The sequence below is a fragment of the Alligator mississippiensis genome, chromosome 12 (assembly GCF_030867095.1).
Source record: "Alligator mississippiensis isolate rAllMis1 chromosome 12, rAllMis1, whole genome shotgun sequence".
Lineage (NCBI taxonomy): Eukaryota > Metazoa > Chordata > Crocodylia > Alligatoridae > Alligator > Alligator mississippiensis.
Window position 1 is genome coordinate 46,172,602 of NC_081835.1, and position 17,668 is coordinate 46,190,269.

Here is a 17,668-nt window from a genome sequence, read left to right on the forward strand (position 1 = left end):
GGGCACAGGGGCTGGTCTCAATATGCAGAAGGCCAGGAGAGCTCTGCCAGCTGCAGCAGCAGCTGTCTCTTGGCCCCATGCACATCAGGAAGGGTCCTGATGTGCACAGGGCTGAGACAGCTGCCACTGCAGCCACCGGAGCTCTCCCATCTTGTGTGCATCAGGCCACAGCTGCCAATGAGAGGTGTCCAGTGGAGCTCCCCTGCCTAGCAGGGGGCTCACTAGGAGCTGTCCTGCTTCTGGTCCTTCTTGCCTTAAGCAGAAAAAGATATGAACAGTATCTAATGGGCTGTAAACCATGAAACCTGCACCAGTGAGGTGCAGAATTGCCACATCACCAATTTTTAACCTCTGTATGTCTTTTTTTAAACAGTCTCCTCTTCATCCAATCCCTGCATCACCCACAAGTCCCCAGTCTGGCCTGGATGGAAGTAACTCCACTCTGTCAGGCAGTGCCAGCAGTGGTGTCTTCTCCTTAAGTGAGAGTAACTTTGGACATTCATCTGAGCCCCCTCCTCGTACAGACACCATGGATTCTGTCCCTAGCCAGGCCTGGAATACCGATGAAGACTTGGAGACACCCTACCTCCCTGTCAGGTACAGTCTCTCTGAGCCTGATGTCCTGGAGTCTCTCAAATCTCAGCCATGTCGAAGCCACTCTGCTCCATCTGGAGTCATTCCTCAGGACACCCTGGACCCTCCAGCTCTACCCCCTAAACCATATCACTCCCGGCTCCCAAATTTGGAAAATGAGGAGGGAATGATAATGGAAGAAGAAGACAAACATCGACCACTGCATCGCAAGGTGTCCCAACCAGTCGGTGGTGGAAAGGAGGAGCAGGCCAGAGTAGCATGGGAGCATGGCGTCAGTGAGCAGTAGGCAGGACTCCCAAGAAGAAGTTTGTGTGGTCATTCCAGGTCTGACAAGCAAGAAATCAGATATAAAGCATCAGAACTCAGAGGAGAGAACAGCAAACCAGTTCTTTATTTTCTACTGCTATGAGTTAATGTCTGGAGCCCATACAGAGGTTGGGCCAGCATGTGAGGTTGCTGCTTTCCTTTTTATTGCTTTTTTATACTTTTCGGTTTTGTTATTTTTTTATTTAATTTTTGTGCAGTGGGCGCTTTATTCCTCCTGCAGTTTATCAGACCACATAAAGTGGCACATAAGCTGCTAGCCATAGAGACTTGCAGAAGCCGAAAAGAAATAGAATATTGGATGGGGGATGTGGCAAGTTGTTTTTTTAAAAATGCTTTCCTCCCGGTTTTGAGACGCACACAAGTAGAAGCAGTTGCACTAGGGACATGTATCTTTGCTGTATAGAAGTGAAAGCTCTTTGCTGAATTCAGGGATTCCATGAACTGTCAGGCTGGAAGGTGCATGGTCTGCCAGCAGGGGAAACGTGGCTGTGCTAAGAAGAAATTGGCTCATCAAGGTGTTTTGAGCATACACAACTGTGCAGTGGTCTCCCTGCATTGGCTAACATGTGCTGAAGTAATTAACCACTGCTGACAGACTTCCATACTGACCTGTGAGGTATCATTTCAAACAAACTCTGCCTCTCTTGGTTTTTCATGTATTATTAATATTATTATTATTTCCTTAATTTCATTTTTACCAGTTAAACCAACCTGCTTTTCCATTGGAATCTGTATCCACTTGATGCTATAGGTTCAGAGAGGGTTATGTAGCCCTGGGGGCTGCAACCCAATTCTAGGCCTTTCTCATGCCTGGCTCTGGGCAGGTTGTTGTCACCAGCACTTTTATTCCAGTTAAGTAACCAGCTGAGTGGCTTATGCCACAACTGGTTGATGACTCAGCCAGTAAGAAGAGAAGGCTTAAATACATCATGCCAATCTTTGCCTCAGGGCTGAATATCTGCACAGTTCATACCAACATCCTAATCCAGGAGCTGAGGTTCATTAACTGTGTTTGTTATTGTAATATCTATGCCCCTCTGGTACAGCTCTATGCTGCTAGTGCACAAGGCCTCCATCTCTCTCTCTGCAGATAGGACATCCAGTGAGATGCTAGAAATATCCAATGTTTAGTGAGCACTCCGGAGTCAGGGATTTTAAAGGTGACCTGTAAAAAGAGGAAAAATGTATGTTCCTTTTTTGGCTTCTTTATGACATATATAGAAGACTTGACAAGCTTTTCTTTCTTTTTTAAATTATACAAGGGTTTCTCCCACTAGTTTGTTTTTATATTACACTATAAAGTCTTGACTTCCCTTTTATGCTGGCAGACTACATGAAGGATTGGAGAATTATGACTGCACACAACCTTGCCCTTTTACATATGAACTGCGAATCCTCTCACTTTTGCTTGCAAGTCCTTCAAGGAATATTCTTCAAGAAGGAAATACAATTCCAACTATCCAATATTCCTAAGATAAACAAGCCAAAAGCCCCCACATCCCAGCCTTCTTTGTAATCTTCTAGTAATTTCTTGTATTTGTATATTGCTTTTCATCTCCAGATCTCAATGCACATTCCAGAGGAGGGTAAGTATCAGTGCCCCTCTTTTTTATGGTTGGAGAAACAGAAGCACAGAGAAACTTAGGAACTTGCCCAATATTGCATCAGTTAGTGTCTCCCATTTCTGTGCCCTATCTGCATTGCCTCCCATACATCATAAATATTAGAAAGGAACAAAAAAAAAAGAGAAAAAGCTCCCCCTGCTTTGCAGGTCACCTTTAGCTCTACTTCTAAGTTAGGTGACTGGGCACAGTATGCCACTTCTGAGCTCTCCCAAGGATAGTAGATCTGTATTAAGCCGGATTTAACTGACTGTTAAATGGAGAGGCTTTTGAGATGCTTTCTTTCTTCTCTCTCAAGCTCTATCCCCTGAAAAAGAAATATAGTTCTGTTTGCATTTCTTTGGTCTGCCTGGATAGAAAAACCAGTTTATCCTGCATCCTTTAATTTGCACTAGAGCAGGACCTTTGGAATTGCTGTATCCCTTACCATTAAAATGTAGGTGTTGAAATTTGGCTCAGGATTGGCATTTCATCTCTAGCTGGAAGGACAGCTTACCACTTTCAAGGCTGGCCTGCAAAGAAGTGGAAAATGATGAATGCCTTTATAAAGGTCACATTTGTGGGAGGCCTATCTCTTTGGCTGGGTAAATCAGGGTCAGCCTTTTGAAATTAGATGGGTTATTCTTGTAGACTGGAAAATCTGACCCTGGATTTTTTTTAGGAATTGTTATCAAAGCAAGACATGTGTTTCCCTTTTTTTGTAGAAGAGGTGAACAGTGTTGTACTGAGGGATGTATTGGAGTTAATAGTGGAGTGAATTTATTTCATTTAATATTTAACCTGCCTAACTAGAGCTCTGAAGGATTTCCTAAAGCATAACACCCTAGCCTGACTGGAGGACTTCATCTATCATGGAGAAACCCAGCTTAGATGTCAGATTTTTTAAGTTTTTTACACATGTAAGAATCATAGAACAATAGGGATGAAGGGAGCTCAGGAGATAATTTAGCCCAACCCCCTGATCAAGGTAGGATCATCCCTATCTAAAATATCCCAAACAAATGTATAGAATCATACCATGGTTGAAAGCTAGGTAAGATGATCCATTAGATCAGCAGAGGACAACCATTTTAGGCTTCAGGCCGGAGTAACCAGTTTGAGTTGGAGAGAAGGACAGGTGTTAGGACCCAGCCACTGCCACTGTTTTTTCTATGATGGCATGAGGGAAGTGCCCACAGTCAGTGGTTCCCTCTGTGGAAGTAGGGGAAAGCTACTGCTACTGAAGCCCCTGCCACTGAATACCACTGAAGCCTCTTGTCTGTGGGCTGAATCAAATGGCTCCAAGGGTTGTAAGTTGCCAACCCCTACATTAGATCATGGAAATGGGTATCAGGTAATTCTACAGAAGGTCCATAGTGCACGAATAGGGAGGGGGCAAATTCAGTTAATAAACATATACTTGAGCCTCCTTGGGATTTTTCTGAACCATGGTCAAATTTCAACAAAATGCTTTATGTATCCTTTAAATGCTCAGTTTAAAAGAGCAGGAGAGGAGGTAAGTTTCAAGCATGATTAAGACCTTGAAAATATGAAACTACTCTGGGGAAGAATATCATTGTCCAGTATTAGCAAGAAAGTTGAGGACCCAGTTCAGCCCTTGGGAACAGACTCCAGGTGCTGAATTAAGGCTGGATTTGAGGCTGTGAATTGCCCCCCAGGATACTGTGCTTTCTGTAACCCAGCATTGTAAACAGATGTTTACAAGGGGCATGGTGATTCCATTCTCATTCACCAAGTATGAAATGAAAAATACTTCTTTTGGGTTCTTGAGCAACAGACCAGCATGTGGATTCAAGAGAGGATGGGTGGAGTCTTGCAGGAATTTATGAATCCATCCAACACTGGTTGGGACTACTGCCCCATCTGAAGGAAAAGGGAATGGGCAGAGGCAGTGGTGGAGGGGGAGCAATCAGAATCGTATTGAAGACTCCACTACCTTTGTTCTTTGGTTGGGAAGGATGTTTTGTTTACATTGCCACATGCAAGACCATAGGGATTTTGATTTTTATTTTTTAGGTTCTTTTCCCCTATGTGGGTGGGCAAAGGGACCTTGCATATCCTCCTGTTAGAGGATCAGCCAAATTAGGAAGGCTAGAGAGAGCAGGAGCCTTTGGGAAAAAAATCGTGTGATATTTAACTTTTCCTTCCATCATGCTTCTTTGTAAATATCCTATTTGAATGCTGTGTATTTGTACAGGAAATTGAGCAAAAAATGTATAGATCGTGATGTCTGACTGGTTCTCTGCCTTGTAAATGTGTTTTTAACCTCTGGCATTCTGTGCTTATTTAAAAAAAGGCAAAAACGTCTAACCACTTCTCTTTTGTGTATTCATGTTTAAAAAAAAGGTCAAAATACTTAACTATAATGGAAATCAAATTTAAAAGTAAAAAAAAAAATTTGTACAAGTGTCCTAAAGGTATTTCATTGTATATATTGTGATAGCATGTTTCTGGAACCAACAAATAAGTGATGTGAATTTTAGATGTAAATATTTGCTGTTTGTTTTGGGGTTTTTTCCTTTCCCTTCCCCATTCACTCGACTGCTGTGATGTGGAATTAAAGATTAATACCTGATATTAAAATGTTGGGTGGATGTATAGTCATTGTGGTCCTGCTGAGAGGCTTGACCAGCTGCTCCTCCTGGTGTTCACAGGATCTCTCTCTGCTAGAAAAAAACAGATGGTGCACATTTCAGTCCTGTTATCTTGGCCCAACTTCACTCTCCAGATGATATTACATAAATGTTTTAGTGCATGCCAAGGAAACCAGCAATATCTCGGCATTTTGAAGAAAAGGAACTACTGAATGCATAGAGGCATCTGGAAGACCTTGAGTGCATTATGAATCAAGAGGGAACTGTTTCCAAAGCTGTGCTCAGACTGGCTGATAGTTGTCTGAACTGTTTGGAATGTCTTTTTATTTTAACACTTAAATTGGTTAGAGCAGAGGTGTCAGATACACAATACAGCGCACAAGCCAAATTCAGCGGCCAAAATATCTTCAAGCACCTGATGCAACTGGATTGTGTGTTATACAAACTAAGTAAAATTCACATGTAGTTTTGAGGAAAAGCTTCTGAATGTGCAGTGAGTGTTACTGATGTTGTGCTGTCTGCCCAAATGTCTGGACAGTCTGGAACATTAATCTCATTGTCTCCCATTAATCTCATGGAGTGCCAGCTTTAAAAGCCAGCCTGTGATATACTTTAATTGTCAACATTCATTGCTGAACAAGTTAATGAGAAAACAAGTAAGTAGGAGGAAGGAAAGGAAACAAAAGGCAGAAATACTGGTGGTGGATGGGGAAAGTGTATTTTTTCACTAAGGATGCTGACTATGGCAGTAAAACACTGGACAGGTAATACATGACAGTAATTAAAAGTTCAGTTACTAAATAAAGGTCACCTGGGCCTTTGTGGGGCTGGTTGAGCCTTTAAGGTCACTGCTGTTTTTGGCTGCACTGGAGGTGTCTTGGTTTTAGGCTGTCTCTCAAAGGATATGGAAAGCAGCATGTGACCCCAGGTTTTTTTGTATGCTTTAAGTGGGGAATAAATATTTTATTTCAAATAGCATTTGGTAGCAGGCGGTGATTTTGGGCATAGATCCAACTACTTTATTTGAATTAAGAGATTTACTATTCTGCAGTTTTGTGTGTTAATTACTACACTGTGCACTCTTCCTAGGATCTAGAATAAAATAGTTCTTCCCACTAATAACACCAGGACTATTATTCTCATTCTGCAAAGACACAAACCAAGGCACAGCAAGGTGAAATATTTCTCTGACTGTTAGATATCAAAGGTGGAACAGGAAAAAATCTGGGAATCCAAACTTGCAGACTGACAGAGAATAAAAAATAGTGATTTAAGCAATGATTTAACAATAATCAATACTAGTTATTTAAATGCTGCAGTAAAACTGAAACAATTAATTGAGCTGAATAAAGTAACGACTGTCTGCTGAGGGTTTCAAGAAAGACTGATTATGCCCATGCTGATCAGCCCCCATTATTATAAAAATAATAATATACATCAAGAAATGTACAGGAAATGCACAGAATATACAGGAAAAGGGGCCTTTGTACTTAAGGGGTGCGAAGTCATGTGATGGTCTAAATAAAGTTTCACCATGCATCCAAAACTTGGTAATGCTAATATAACTGCACACTATACCTATCTTAACATTTAGGTAACAAATCACATGGGAGCACATCTACAAGCAGCCACATGAAATCACATGAACTACTCTTGTATCTGCGCTCCTTTCTCATCTTACTGTGCTTTGTAATTTTTGAGCACAACACTAAGATGTCTCCCAAGTTCCCTTGCACTGTGTGCAGCGGAGCTCTTCAAGGGACTGGTGTGCAGACTACTTGTCTCTCATTCAGAGCATGTCTCTACAGGCAGTAAAGAGAGGACGGGGGAGGATAAAGGATGGGAAACAGGACCAGGGATTTAATTGTAGGATTGCTGCTGGCAGAGTCCTGAGGCCCGTACTCCCAGGTCAGTTCCAAACATACCACAGAAAAGGGTGGGCTAGAAGGTGACTAGAGCTGGTATTGATTTCAAACCTGGACATTCAGCAGAGCTTCTAGGGCCACAATGGCCAAACTGTAGCTCGAGAGCTGCATGCAACTTGCTGGCACTGTACTTGTGGCTCTCGTCCTGGCCCTCTTGGACGGCCAGCTCAGGCGCCAGGCTGCCAGGGTGGGGGCTGCAGCGGCATCGCTTACCCAGGGGTGTGCTCCCCACAGGGAAAGCCAGAGCGGCCCAACACTCAGCATCTCCCTCCCCAACCTCTGCTCTCTCACTAAATCGCTCAGCACCCCCGCTCCCCCGCCCTCTTTCACTGGGTCACTCAGCACCCTCGCTGCCCCGCCACCCCCCAGCTCTTGAACTTCATGTGGAGGATCGAATGTGGCTCCCAGGGTGACCTGTGCTAGGGTCTGGCTGGACTGCTGCCGGGGCTGAACTTAAGGGCTTAGCATAAAAGCTTGCAGGTATGGACTTGTGGACTCTTGAGATCAACCCCCCCAGTACACCGCTTAATTAATACTCTTGTTTCTGCATCCATGTGAGATGGTGATCCTCAGTACCCTCCCTGTTGATCACATTGCCTAATCCTGCAAGGAGCTGAGCATCTCCTGTCAGTTTAAGATGGCTGCTGAACACTTTGCTTGCACTGTGTGGGGCTCGGAGAAGAGCTGAAATGCCAATATGAATATTTGTTCTTTACCTTCCAGGTGCCTTGCACAGCCAAAATAAGGGCCTCAATTGTAACCAGCTCCTGGCACGGGTGAGGGAAGACAGAAACCATTAGGACCAACAGTAAAGCACCTCTGAAGAGAGAGGAAACCGCATTCCTGTTGCCTTCAGAAGCCGCTTTACAAAGAGGGAGGCACGTTCCCCTATCCGAGGAGCAAAAGCTGAAAAGCAGCATTGGAGAGTAATGCCTCCCTCCTCTCGCTGTGGCCTGCAGCTCGTCTGTCCCCTAGCAGTGGGCCAGGCCCACGGAAACCTGGGAGACCTCCGGGGAGACACGGCGCTGGGCTGCGCGTCACGCCTGCTCGGGGGTAGATATAACATGCTTTGCTACAGGAGGGAGCGGGCCTGGTCGCGCCCTGCCTCTCATATGGGAAATGTCACTGGCATCCACTGGTGGGGGGCGTTGTTTTCCACTCGCTCCCGTCGCAAACCTGCCACCGCGGGGCACGTGCTGGGGTCCGGACCCGCCGGCTGCCATCCACACACGGGCCGAACCCCTTGGAGGGCAGCTACTGAGCACAGGAGTGGGGGTAGGGTGACCACGCTTTCAAAAGCGGAAGGCGGGACACGCTGCCACAGCTGGAGGAGAGCCGCGGCGCGGAGCAGGGCACCGGTGCCGGCTGCCCGCGGTGGGCTCGGGGCTCCCCGCCCTGCCGCCTTTTCCTCGGGCGCCTGCGCCAGCCGGGCGCCCCCTGCCCACCTGGCAGGAGCCGGGGGCACAATCCATGTGGCCGCAGCCCCTGCTGCTGCCAGGCGGGCCTGGGCACGGGCACCTCGGCACCAGCGCGGGGCTCCGGGGCAGGGCAGCAAGGGGGGAGCCCCGAGCCTGCCCCTGCCCTGCCCTGCCCTGCCCACGCATCTGGACTACGAGACACGCACCTCGCGCCCCCCGGACGCTGCCGGGGAAACCGGCCGCTTCCCGCCCCTGCGGATGCTGCAAACCCGCGACAACTGCTGTCACGCAGCCCGGCACCGGGACTCGCATTGCGGGACGGTGTCGCCTAGTTAGGGACGGGTGGTCGCCCTGCGGGGCCCGGCCTCTGCATCCCACCGCCCTGGGCCCTGAGGCGCGGGCGGGTCCGCAGTTGTGGCCCAGGTCGCGCTGGGCCCTGCCAGGCCGCCCCAGGGCAGTCAAGCTTGCCCCAAACAAAAATGGCGGCCACCCACGGCTTCACTGCCTGGTTTTGCCCCACACAAACAGGGCGGCGCGGGAGGAGGGGGCGGAGAAGGTAATTTCTCCGCCGCCAGCAGGTTACGTTTCCTGTCTCCATTCAGAGGTTTCTGTCCAATCAGCGGCCGCCAACTCTCCCGTCTCGGTATCCCACTGACCAGTGAGAGAAGGCGGCGTGTTGGACGAGGAGGGAACCAGCCAATGGGAGCCCGCAGCGTGTGGGAAGCGTCAGGTGCAGCCAATGGGGCCGCGGCGGGGCGGGGCGGTTGTCGGGGCGCCGGGCGTAGGGGCCAGTGCGCGCGGGCTGGCGACGGGGCCGGTGCGGCAGGATGCGGGCGGACACCGGGCTCTGGGCGGCGCTGGCGCTCGTGCTGCTCCCGGCCGCGGGCCGCGCTCTGCGCGACGGCGAGTGCGAGGGTGAGTGCGGCGGCGAGACCCCCATCCCCGAGGGCCCGTGTCCGGGCTGCGCCTGGTGCGGGGCGAGGAGCTGGGAAGGCCCCGGGCGCCGTGGCCCCGCGGCCCCGCGAGGGGCGGGGAGCTGCCTTCGGTGGCTGAGACGTGGAGGCGGTTTCCGGGGCAGCTCGAGCAAAGCCAACCCCCTGGAGAGGCACGAAGGGGGCTCGGGGGCCGCTGGCCCCAGCCCAGGAGCCAGGGCTGCGGGCGGGAGGCTTTGCCCGCACCAGGGGCACTTGCAGCCCAGGTCGGGTCGTTGCACCTGCCTGCTGCACAGGTGGCCAGCCCTGACCGAAACGATACTGCGGTAAATAACCTCATAAAAAACCCAGTTAAGTGCCACAGGGCTGGCGACATTGTTCTGATTTGGGGAATAAACACATCAGCCTGGAGCTGGGTGCAGCTCGGAGTTGAACTGTCCCTGGAGCAGCCTGTGTTGTGCGAGGGCCTCTCCGCCAGCTGAATGCCACTAGGTAGGGAAATGCCAAGTATGGATGTGGGGTTTGGGTACCTGAGTCGGGGGCTGCTTACCTGGAGGCACCCGTCTCCAGAGCCTGGAGTCCTCTGCTGAGCAGGAACGCGTCTGTCCAGGCACAGCTCAAAGAACTGAGCAAAACCCACCACTTTTTTCTCTGTGAACGTGACAGGGAGAGGGGGTGCTGCCGTCTCGCTAGGTAATAGCCTAGTGCTGGAGCGCTCATCTAGGAAGTCAGAGATCTGGTCCACACGCATCATCCTGAAGAGGCCCCTAACCACGAGGCTGCATATTGGGTGCCGCTCTGTTTTCCGCCATGTTTCTTTAGCCCTAGAAGTTGCTGGGATTGGAACTGGGGACAAGGCTCGCAGGATTGTTTTGGTGCCCTCATCCCTAACCCACAGTCCTGTAGTGGTGTAGCAAGTTCCCTGGGCAGTTTGGATGTGAGCGTCCAACTGATACTCTTAACTTTTAAAGTCTTTATGGGCTGGAGTCAAAAGAGAATGTGGGTGCCTGTGCTGTGTTAAAGTTGGGCTCACTCTTGCTGTCAGCCCTTGAGTCTTACATTCATTGCTGCTGCACAGTAGCACAGCTTCCGGTGGGATTGGGAAGGTTTCACTGCCCACCATCACCTCCCAGCTGCTGCTTAGGCAGCTCCTAGGAATGAGACAGGCTTGAGCCCCTTAGGCTGAGGAGAGTTTTGAGCTGTCCATTTCCAGAGCAAGTGCTGTGACCACTAGGCTGTTTAATAAAAGATAGGTAAAACTAACATGCATGGCTTGGTTTTAAAAATAAAGCAGCCGTGACTATACTTTTTGAAGGTCTGATCCCTGCTGATGTGGAGGTGTGTTCAGAGCACATTGATGGGCCAGGACTCTCAAGGGAATCTAGTATTTGAATCCTAATTAGATTTAGGCAAGAGAAAAATGCCTACCTATTCATAGTGGAACAGAAGCAGCACTAAAGTTGCCTGAAAATCTCTTGGACTGAAACAGGAAGCTACTTTATGAATTCAGGTGACATCAGGCTTGGCTTGTGGGTGAAGGGTGTGTATGTGTTTTGTTTCGTTGAATCACTGGTTCGCACTTGGGTAGACTTTAGGCATGTACTTCTTTTTGATCACCCTCTCTGAAGGGTGGTTTGTCCTGCGGTCAGCAATTCCCTTGGATCCCTCAGAACTTGGGTTCAGTTATTATGCTGTCAGTTCCTGTATCACTTGAATGATTTGAAAATCTCCCTTCTACAAGCTGGATCACAGACCAAAAGAAAATACCATAGTGCAGTGTGTTTCTCTGTGGGGATAGGTGGGGGAAGTAAATATATCCAAAGGACTAACAGTCTGTTGGGTCCCCATATTTGGAGTGCAGCCTTAAATGTAGTTTCACAAGGTTCATGTAGTTTTGTAGGAGTCCATCTGTCTGTCCCCCCCCCACCCCCACTCAAAAGTTGGACAGTCCTGGTCTAGAGCAGTGATTTTTTTTCAACCAGGGTGCTGCAACACTTTGTAAGGGTAATAGTATTTCATAGGTTTTATCTCTAGTTATTGACTTATATTGGGGGGGCAAAAAGCTGTGTTTTTGTTTGCTTGTTTGTTTTGTTTTTTTCCCCTTTTAATGAAGTTGACCTATACAGGTTTGACTTATAGAACACTGTAGCATAAGAACATATCAGTGATGTGTTAGCTAGGAGGCTGTTGTACATCTCTAAGCTGCTGAAGCATTACAAATCTAAGAGCACTTCAGAAGAAGGCAGAGTTTGAAGTGTTTTATATATGTATGTCAAACCAAAGTTTTACTATGGCACATGGATGGTTTCAGCAGTTGTTCTTGGTTATTGATGCAGTCTGTGCAAAGTTCATTCACAAAACCCTCTTCTTAGTTGCTTTCTCCCAAATGCTATTTGCCGATTTGAATACATGGTGCTAATCTCTGTCTGTCTTTCTTTCCATCTAGTGTGCGTTACATTCCTGGGGAGGTTCTATCAGGGCTTAAACAACCTTAATGTTGAGTTCACACCAGCCAGCGTGGAAAAGGAACTCTTAAAAGCCTGTAAAGAGGCAAAAGGCAAAGAGAATCGATTTGTAAGTAATGTTGATTCTTCACAAACTCTTTGAGACAATAAATCTGTCCCCTGTGGGAGGCGAATGGAAATGACTAGCTGAATGTCACTGAACATATATGTAGGTACAGTGTAGTTACCCTCAAGCTGTTCTTCCTAACTTTGAGCACAATCTGTAATCTGGTTTGTAAAGGGAAGAAGGTAGTGCAATAAGGACTGTAATCTCTATTAGCTTTCTGGTTGGTTTGATCATATTTCTATTTGTAATTGAAGTGCAAGGAAAAGATTATGTAACTTTTTCTATAGTACCTTTTATGCAGGAGATGTTGCAATTGGGTTACTGTTGAACTACTAAAGCCTACTAGATGGTCAACTGAAATAAGACAGTTAACTCAGAGAAGAGGTAATTGAGAACAGGCCAAACTATTCCCAGAACAGTGACCTGAGGAGACTTTGGAGTAGAGACGTAATGCAACTTTTCCAGGTGTGCTGGAGGAAATATTCCAAATTTGTCCTTGAACAGAGAAGATTCTGCACTCAATTGAGATGAAACATTACTTGGAAGAACTAGGATAACCTGTCTCAAGATCATTGAGCAGTGTAATGGAAAATAAGTTTGCTCATTACCCTAAGACTAGAGGAGTAAGAGGCTTGCATACCCTCAGATTTGACAGTACATCCATGAGAAATCTCATGGACTTATTCTGTAATAAGAAATCCCAAACAAAACCTTGCAGAGAAGAAAGGGACCAAGAAAAACAGTCAAATCCAAAAAATTCATTTGCGTGCTAATCTCTAACACCATTTTTTTTCCTTTCTTCTCTCTAGTGTTATTACATTGGAGCCACTAGTGATGCAGCCACAAAAATCATTAATGAGGTGTCAAAACCCCTTAGTCATCACATTCCTGTGGAAAAAGTCTGTGAGAAACTGAAGAAAAAAGACAGCCAGATCTGCGAGCTAAAATATGGTGAGTTCAGGTAGATTTTAATTCTCTGGTTCAGAGGTTGGCAACCTTTTAGCAGTCCCCCTGCCCAAATCCTTCCCTCATCCACCCTTACCCCTAGCTGAAGATACTTAGTCCCTTTGCAGAAAGAAACAGCTCAGGCAAGAGACCAACAGGAAGGGCTGTCGCCCCAGGCAAGATTGAACCTTTCCTGGGCTGGTTCAAGCCTGTGGATGGATCTAGGATTTTGAAAAGAGACGATATGGGGCATCATCAAATATAACACAACTCCAGTTAAACTAGAAGCTTTATTAATATGATAGGTACCTAGCACTATATTATGACCTTAAGATCAAACCAAAAATCAATATAACCATTGGAATGTGCGATAATTTGCTAGATATGTATATAAAATTAAGTCACAACAAACTAGGCAAAAAATAGTCAAAAGTTATTATGTCGTAAGTCCTGTAGTCATTACAGTTAAGTATACATCTCTTACTCAGATTTGTAAATTAAAATCGAGCCTTCTTAAGCATCTTGACAGTGCCTGCAATACTTCACTGTCAGTCACGTCTATGCCTGCTTTAATGTTACTACACCTGAGTTAAGGATTTTTATCTAGAGCTAAAAACAGTCTGCAGGGCTGTGAAATGGAAGAGGCGTATTACCAGGAATGGCTAGCAGATAGCAAAATTGCAGAAAGGGTAGTTTGAATAGTGGAATATCAAGACCATTAGACAGGGAGTTGTTGACAACTGTAGAGTTGGGAGAGATTTTCCTTAAAAAAAAAATAAATAAATAAATAATTCATGCCCCAAGTCAAATCAACCCAATCAATTCCAAATCTGTGAGTCATTCAAGAACCATATGTGGCCCTACTACTGGCAAACATCTTCCACCCCAGCCTGGGGCTTCAGATGTTTCCAAAACCTTTGGCGGGCGTCCTATGTGCAGGCCCAAGCCCAGAGACGTGGGGTTCAGATGCCACTGAGTCTTGCTTGCTCCCAGCCATATGGCTGCAGGAGCAAGCTAGGGAGGAGTCTCCCATTTCCATGAAGCTGATGTATAGCCAAGATCTTGCCACTGGAAGTTAAAGTGGGAGGCTAACTATGCATTACCCTAGTCAGGGTACTACTGCCTGCCAAGAAAGTGGTTTTCACCTACCAGCAGGAAAACCACCTTAGTGGTCATGGTATTTCCCCTGTAGAGTGGAGAAAGATTAGCAGGAATCCTGAGCCAGGAAGTCAGTTGACTTCATCAGCACTACCTGAATAGAAAGGCACCCAGTGCCCCTCCCAGGTAGTTGGTTCTAAAGTTTGGGTGGAGCAGGAATCAAATGGGAGTGCAAGTGCACTCCTCCCCTGTGCCCTTCCCTCTTGATCTGCCCCTGCTTGGGCCATAGCTTGCAGACCCTGTGTCTAGTTAACTGATCAGTGATCGTGCTTCTCTGCAGCATAGATCATCATTGATTAGCAGTGTAGCATGCATTGGCTTCTTTCCATGGTGCATATTCTCATGTAAACTAGCTTTGAATCGGCATCCTTTGAAAGCTAATGGAATTGATCTACTTGCTCTTGTGTTTCATAGATTTCATAGACATTAGGGCTGGAAGGGACCTCGGAAGATCGAGTCCAGCCCCCCGCCCAAAGGGCAGGACGTCAGCTGGGGTCATAGGATCCCAGCAAGATAAGCATCCAGTTTGCTCTTGAAGGTGTTCAATGAAGGCGCTTGAACAACCTCCGGCGGCAGGCTGTTCCAGACCTTGGGGGCTCGGACAGTAAAGAAATTCCTTATGTCCAGCCTGAAACGATCTTGTAGTAGTTTGTGACCATTCGTCCTCGTCATCCCTTGGGGCGCTCTGGTGAACAAACGTTCCCCTAGATCCTGGTGATCACCCCGATAAACTTGTAGGTGGCCATCAGATCACCCCTGAGCCTGCGCTTTTCCAGGCTAAAAAGCCCCAGGGCTCTCAGCCTGTCATCGTAGGGTCTGCTTCCCTGACCTCTGATCATGCGCGTGGCTCTTCTCTGGACTCTCTCAAGCTTCTCCACATCCTTTTTGAATTGTGGAGCCCAAAACTGGACGCAGTACTCCAGCTGCGGCCTCACTAAGGCCGAGTACAGGGGGAGAATGACGTCCCGGGATTTGCTTGAGAAGCATCTATGGATGCAAGCCAGCGTTTTGGTCACTTTACTAGCTGCAGCATCGCATTGCAGGCTCATGTTCATCTTGTGGTCAATGATGACCCCCAAGTCTCTTTCTTCCATAGTGCTAACCAGCATAGCACTGCCGAGCCTATAAGGATGCTGTGGGTTTTTTTTCCCCAAGGTGGAGAACCTTGCATTTGTCGGCGTTGAACACCATCAGATTCTCATCCGCCCACTTGCTGAGCCTGTCCAGGTCAGCCTGGATCACCCACCTGTCTTCTGGCGTGGATGCTTTGCCCCAAAGTTTGGTGTCATCGGCGAACTTGGCCAGTCCGCTTCTGACTCCAGTGTCCACATCATTAATGAAGATGTTGAACAGTATGGGTCCAAGGACAGAGCCCTGGGGGACCCCAGTGGTCACAGGACACCACGAGGTCTGCCATCAGGATTGCTGGCAGAACTTGGTTTTCTGTTTGTGCTCTCACCAATGTTTGTTCTGTTGCCTCAGCCCATCATGCTGACATTTCTGATTGCAATTGGAAATGGGCTGCTATGGCAGAAACTAACCCAGTTCTCAATTTCTGCATGTATTGTTTATTATTACAGTTATTCCAAAGCCTTAGTCTATAGTTGGAATCATTAGTTCATAAACTAGTATTGGGCAAGGGGTTTTTGAAGGAGCAGCATGTGTCATTGTGGACTATATTGATTTGTATTAAGTAGGCCTGAGGCTATTGGTGGCAAGGCTCCTCATTGCCAAGGTGCATCAGAAGAGCTTAGAAGATACTAATTTTATTTTAAGCAATTCTTGTTCAGTGGAAGACTGACTTTAATTTTTACCCCACTGAAACTGCTTGCATTGGTCAAAGATGCTCAAACATTGTGATTCTTCTTTTTACATTTGAACCACTTAAGTTTCCATGACTACCATCTCCAATTTTGCTGATTACTCCCTTCAGGTTACCTTTTTATCTTGGGGGACAAGCCAGGAGAAAAGATAACATCTACTCTTATCCTCGCATCTATTTCTGATTTTTTTTCAAATCAACCTCTTCCTCTTGTTCTTTCTCCTCCAGTGTGCTAGTGCTTTGTAAGCTTTATGGTATGCTTTGCGTATCTTTAGTCTTAAGACTGTATCTTCCCCAGAGAAGGCAGGGGACAATTCTGTTATCTTTACTGTCATAAAGTTTACTGCTCTGAAGTTAGCCTGGGTTTAAGAATTCAAAGGTGTCACTAAACCACACCCCTTTCTGTAGCACAAAAGCCCTTGTCCTTTCCCTCCTTCCCTATTGCCAGAACTCATTCCATGCCCTTTGTAGCTTATGTGGACTCCTCTAACTCTTCTCTGGTCTTACTTTTTTTAATCTGTCCAGTTTTTAACACCTGAAGTGTGCTTCCTCTCATTACTTTGCCCATCTTGTTCTTTCCCCTCCATAATCTTAACTGATTCCGTTTTTTTGTACCTACCATTCAGCTTTCTTATCACCTGTATCTCTGCTTTTCTGTCAGCACTTCACCTTCAATTTTTTTGTCCTGCCCTCTTATATTATGTCTGTTCACAATTGTTATAGTTCCTCTGTCCAACAGCTGTGTGCGTGTCCTGGTTATTTGAGCTCTTGAGCACAGTTCCTATTTGCATTTTCTCCCTTCCTGCCCTGCCTCATTCTTATTAAATTGCAACATAATGCCCCTGATAGCTTTCTTTTAAGCCTCATTCTGCCTTCCCTTTTATATTCTTTTTCATTATAATGTAGATTGGGGCAGAAACTTTCAAAGCACAAGTCCTTCCTTAGCAAAAGATATAAGGAAGGGTAGGCAGCTACTGAAGGGACCAAGCCCGTAGTCTTTTCTGATAGAGAAGTTGTCGCAACCCCTTCTAAGCTGTATTTTTTTTTCTTTACTTTGAGTTACTGATGTTCCTTTCTTTCTGTAGACAAACAGATTGACCTGAGCACTGTGGACCTGAAGAAACTGAGAGTGAAAGAGCTGAAGAAGATCCTAGATGACTGGGGTGAAACATGCAAGGGCTGCGCAGAGAAATCAGACTATATACGTAAAATCAATGAACTAATGCCTAAATATGCACCAAAGGCAGCCAGTTCACGGACGGATCTCTGACCACTGTGGCAGTCTCCATCCTGCTAGAACCTCACACAGATTACATTAACCTCTCTATTTTGTTTCTTAAGCCTTTTTTGTAACTTATTTAAGTGGGCTCCCAACAGTGTCAGACTTGGAAGTGTGGAGCCATGTGTGAAATGCTGGTTTCACAGCCCCCATTTTGTCTCTAGTTTGTATTTCTCTCGCCTCTGGTTTGCTTTATGGCATCACACTATGTATGGGATTTTTTTATTAAAGTAAAAAGAAATCTACTCTTTCTGGGCCTTGTGAGAGGGTTGAGCTTAGTTCTGTGGAGGTCCCTGCATCTCTTGTCTCCAAACTGCACAGTCAGCCGTGCAAGCCGCTTCCTCTGGTTGCTGTCCTGGGCAGAGGTCGTGCTGCAGTTGTTTCCTTGCGCGACTCCTGGCCCTCCTCGTCTCTGCCGCTCCCCCTGTCCAGCTCTCCTGCTGCAGCTGCCTCGTGCCACTGTCCTGAGGCCTTTGCCAGG

The 17,668-nt window shown here is 46.8% G+C and overlaps 2 protein-coding genes and 1 long non-coding RNA gene across 10 annotated transcripts in view; 2 read left to right on the forward strand and 1 right to left on the reverse strand.

Moving 5' to 3' along the window:
• The window catches only part of DOCK3 (dedicator of cytokinesis 3), a 664,549-nt gene extending 659,423 nt beyond the window's left edge, over positions 1-5,126 (forward strand). For all 8 annotated transcript variants that reach the window (XM_059715389.1, XM_059715393.1, XM_059715390.1 and 5 more), the window contains one exon: positions 374-5,126. In XM_059715389.1, the coding sequence (XP_059571372.1) occupies positions 374-880 (507 nt within the window). In that variant the 3' untranslated portion in view covers positions 881-5,126. The remainder of the gene's footprint in view (positions 1-373) is intronic.
• LOC132244458 (uncharacterized) lies at positions 957-8,967 on the reverse strand. Its single transcript, XR_009455871.1, has 4 exons — positions 8,687-8,967; positions 5,115-5,209; positions 2,971-3,055; positions 957-2,086 (listed from the first exon to the last, which is right to left on the reverse strand). It is a non-coding gene; the product is annotated as an uncharacterized LOC132244458 (long non-coding RNA).
• A 293-nt stretch (positions 8,968-9,260) lies between these two features.
• MANF (mesencephalic astrocyte derived neurotrophic factor) lies at positions 9,261-17,432 on the forward strand. Its single transcript, XM_006275143.4, has 4 exons — positions 9,261-9,395; positions 11,859-11,986; positions 12,793-12,934; positions 16,994-17,432. The coding sequence occupies exons 1-4, from the start codon at positions 9,308-9,310 to the stop codon at positions 17,176-17,178; spliced, it is 543 nt and encodes a 180-aa protein (XP_006275205.1). The 5' UTR covers positions 9,261-9,307; the 3' UTR covers positions 17,179-17,432.
• The last annotated feature ends 236 nt before the right edge of the window (positions 17,433-17,668 follow it).

Excerpts from the sequence above, each read along its gene's own strand:
- MANF (XM_006275143.4), top strand. The coding sequence starts at position 9,308 with ATGCGGGCGGACACCGGGCTCTGGGCGGCGCTGGCGCTCGTGCTGCTC. Across the intron at positions 9,396-11,858 it reads GCGCGACGGCGAGTGCGAGG|TGTGCGTTACATTCCTGGGG; the intron begins GTGAGTGCGGCG and ends CTTTCCATCTAG. Across the intron at positions 11,987-12,792 it reads AAGGCAAAGAGAATCGATTT|TGTTATTACATTGGAGCCAC; the intron begins GTAAGTAATGTT and ends TCTTCTCTCTAG.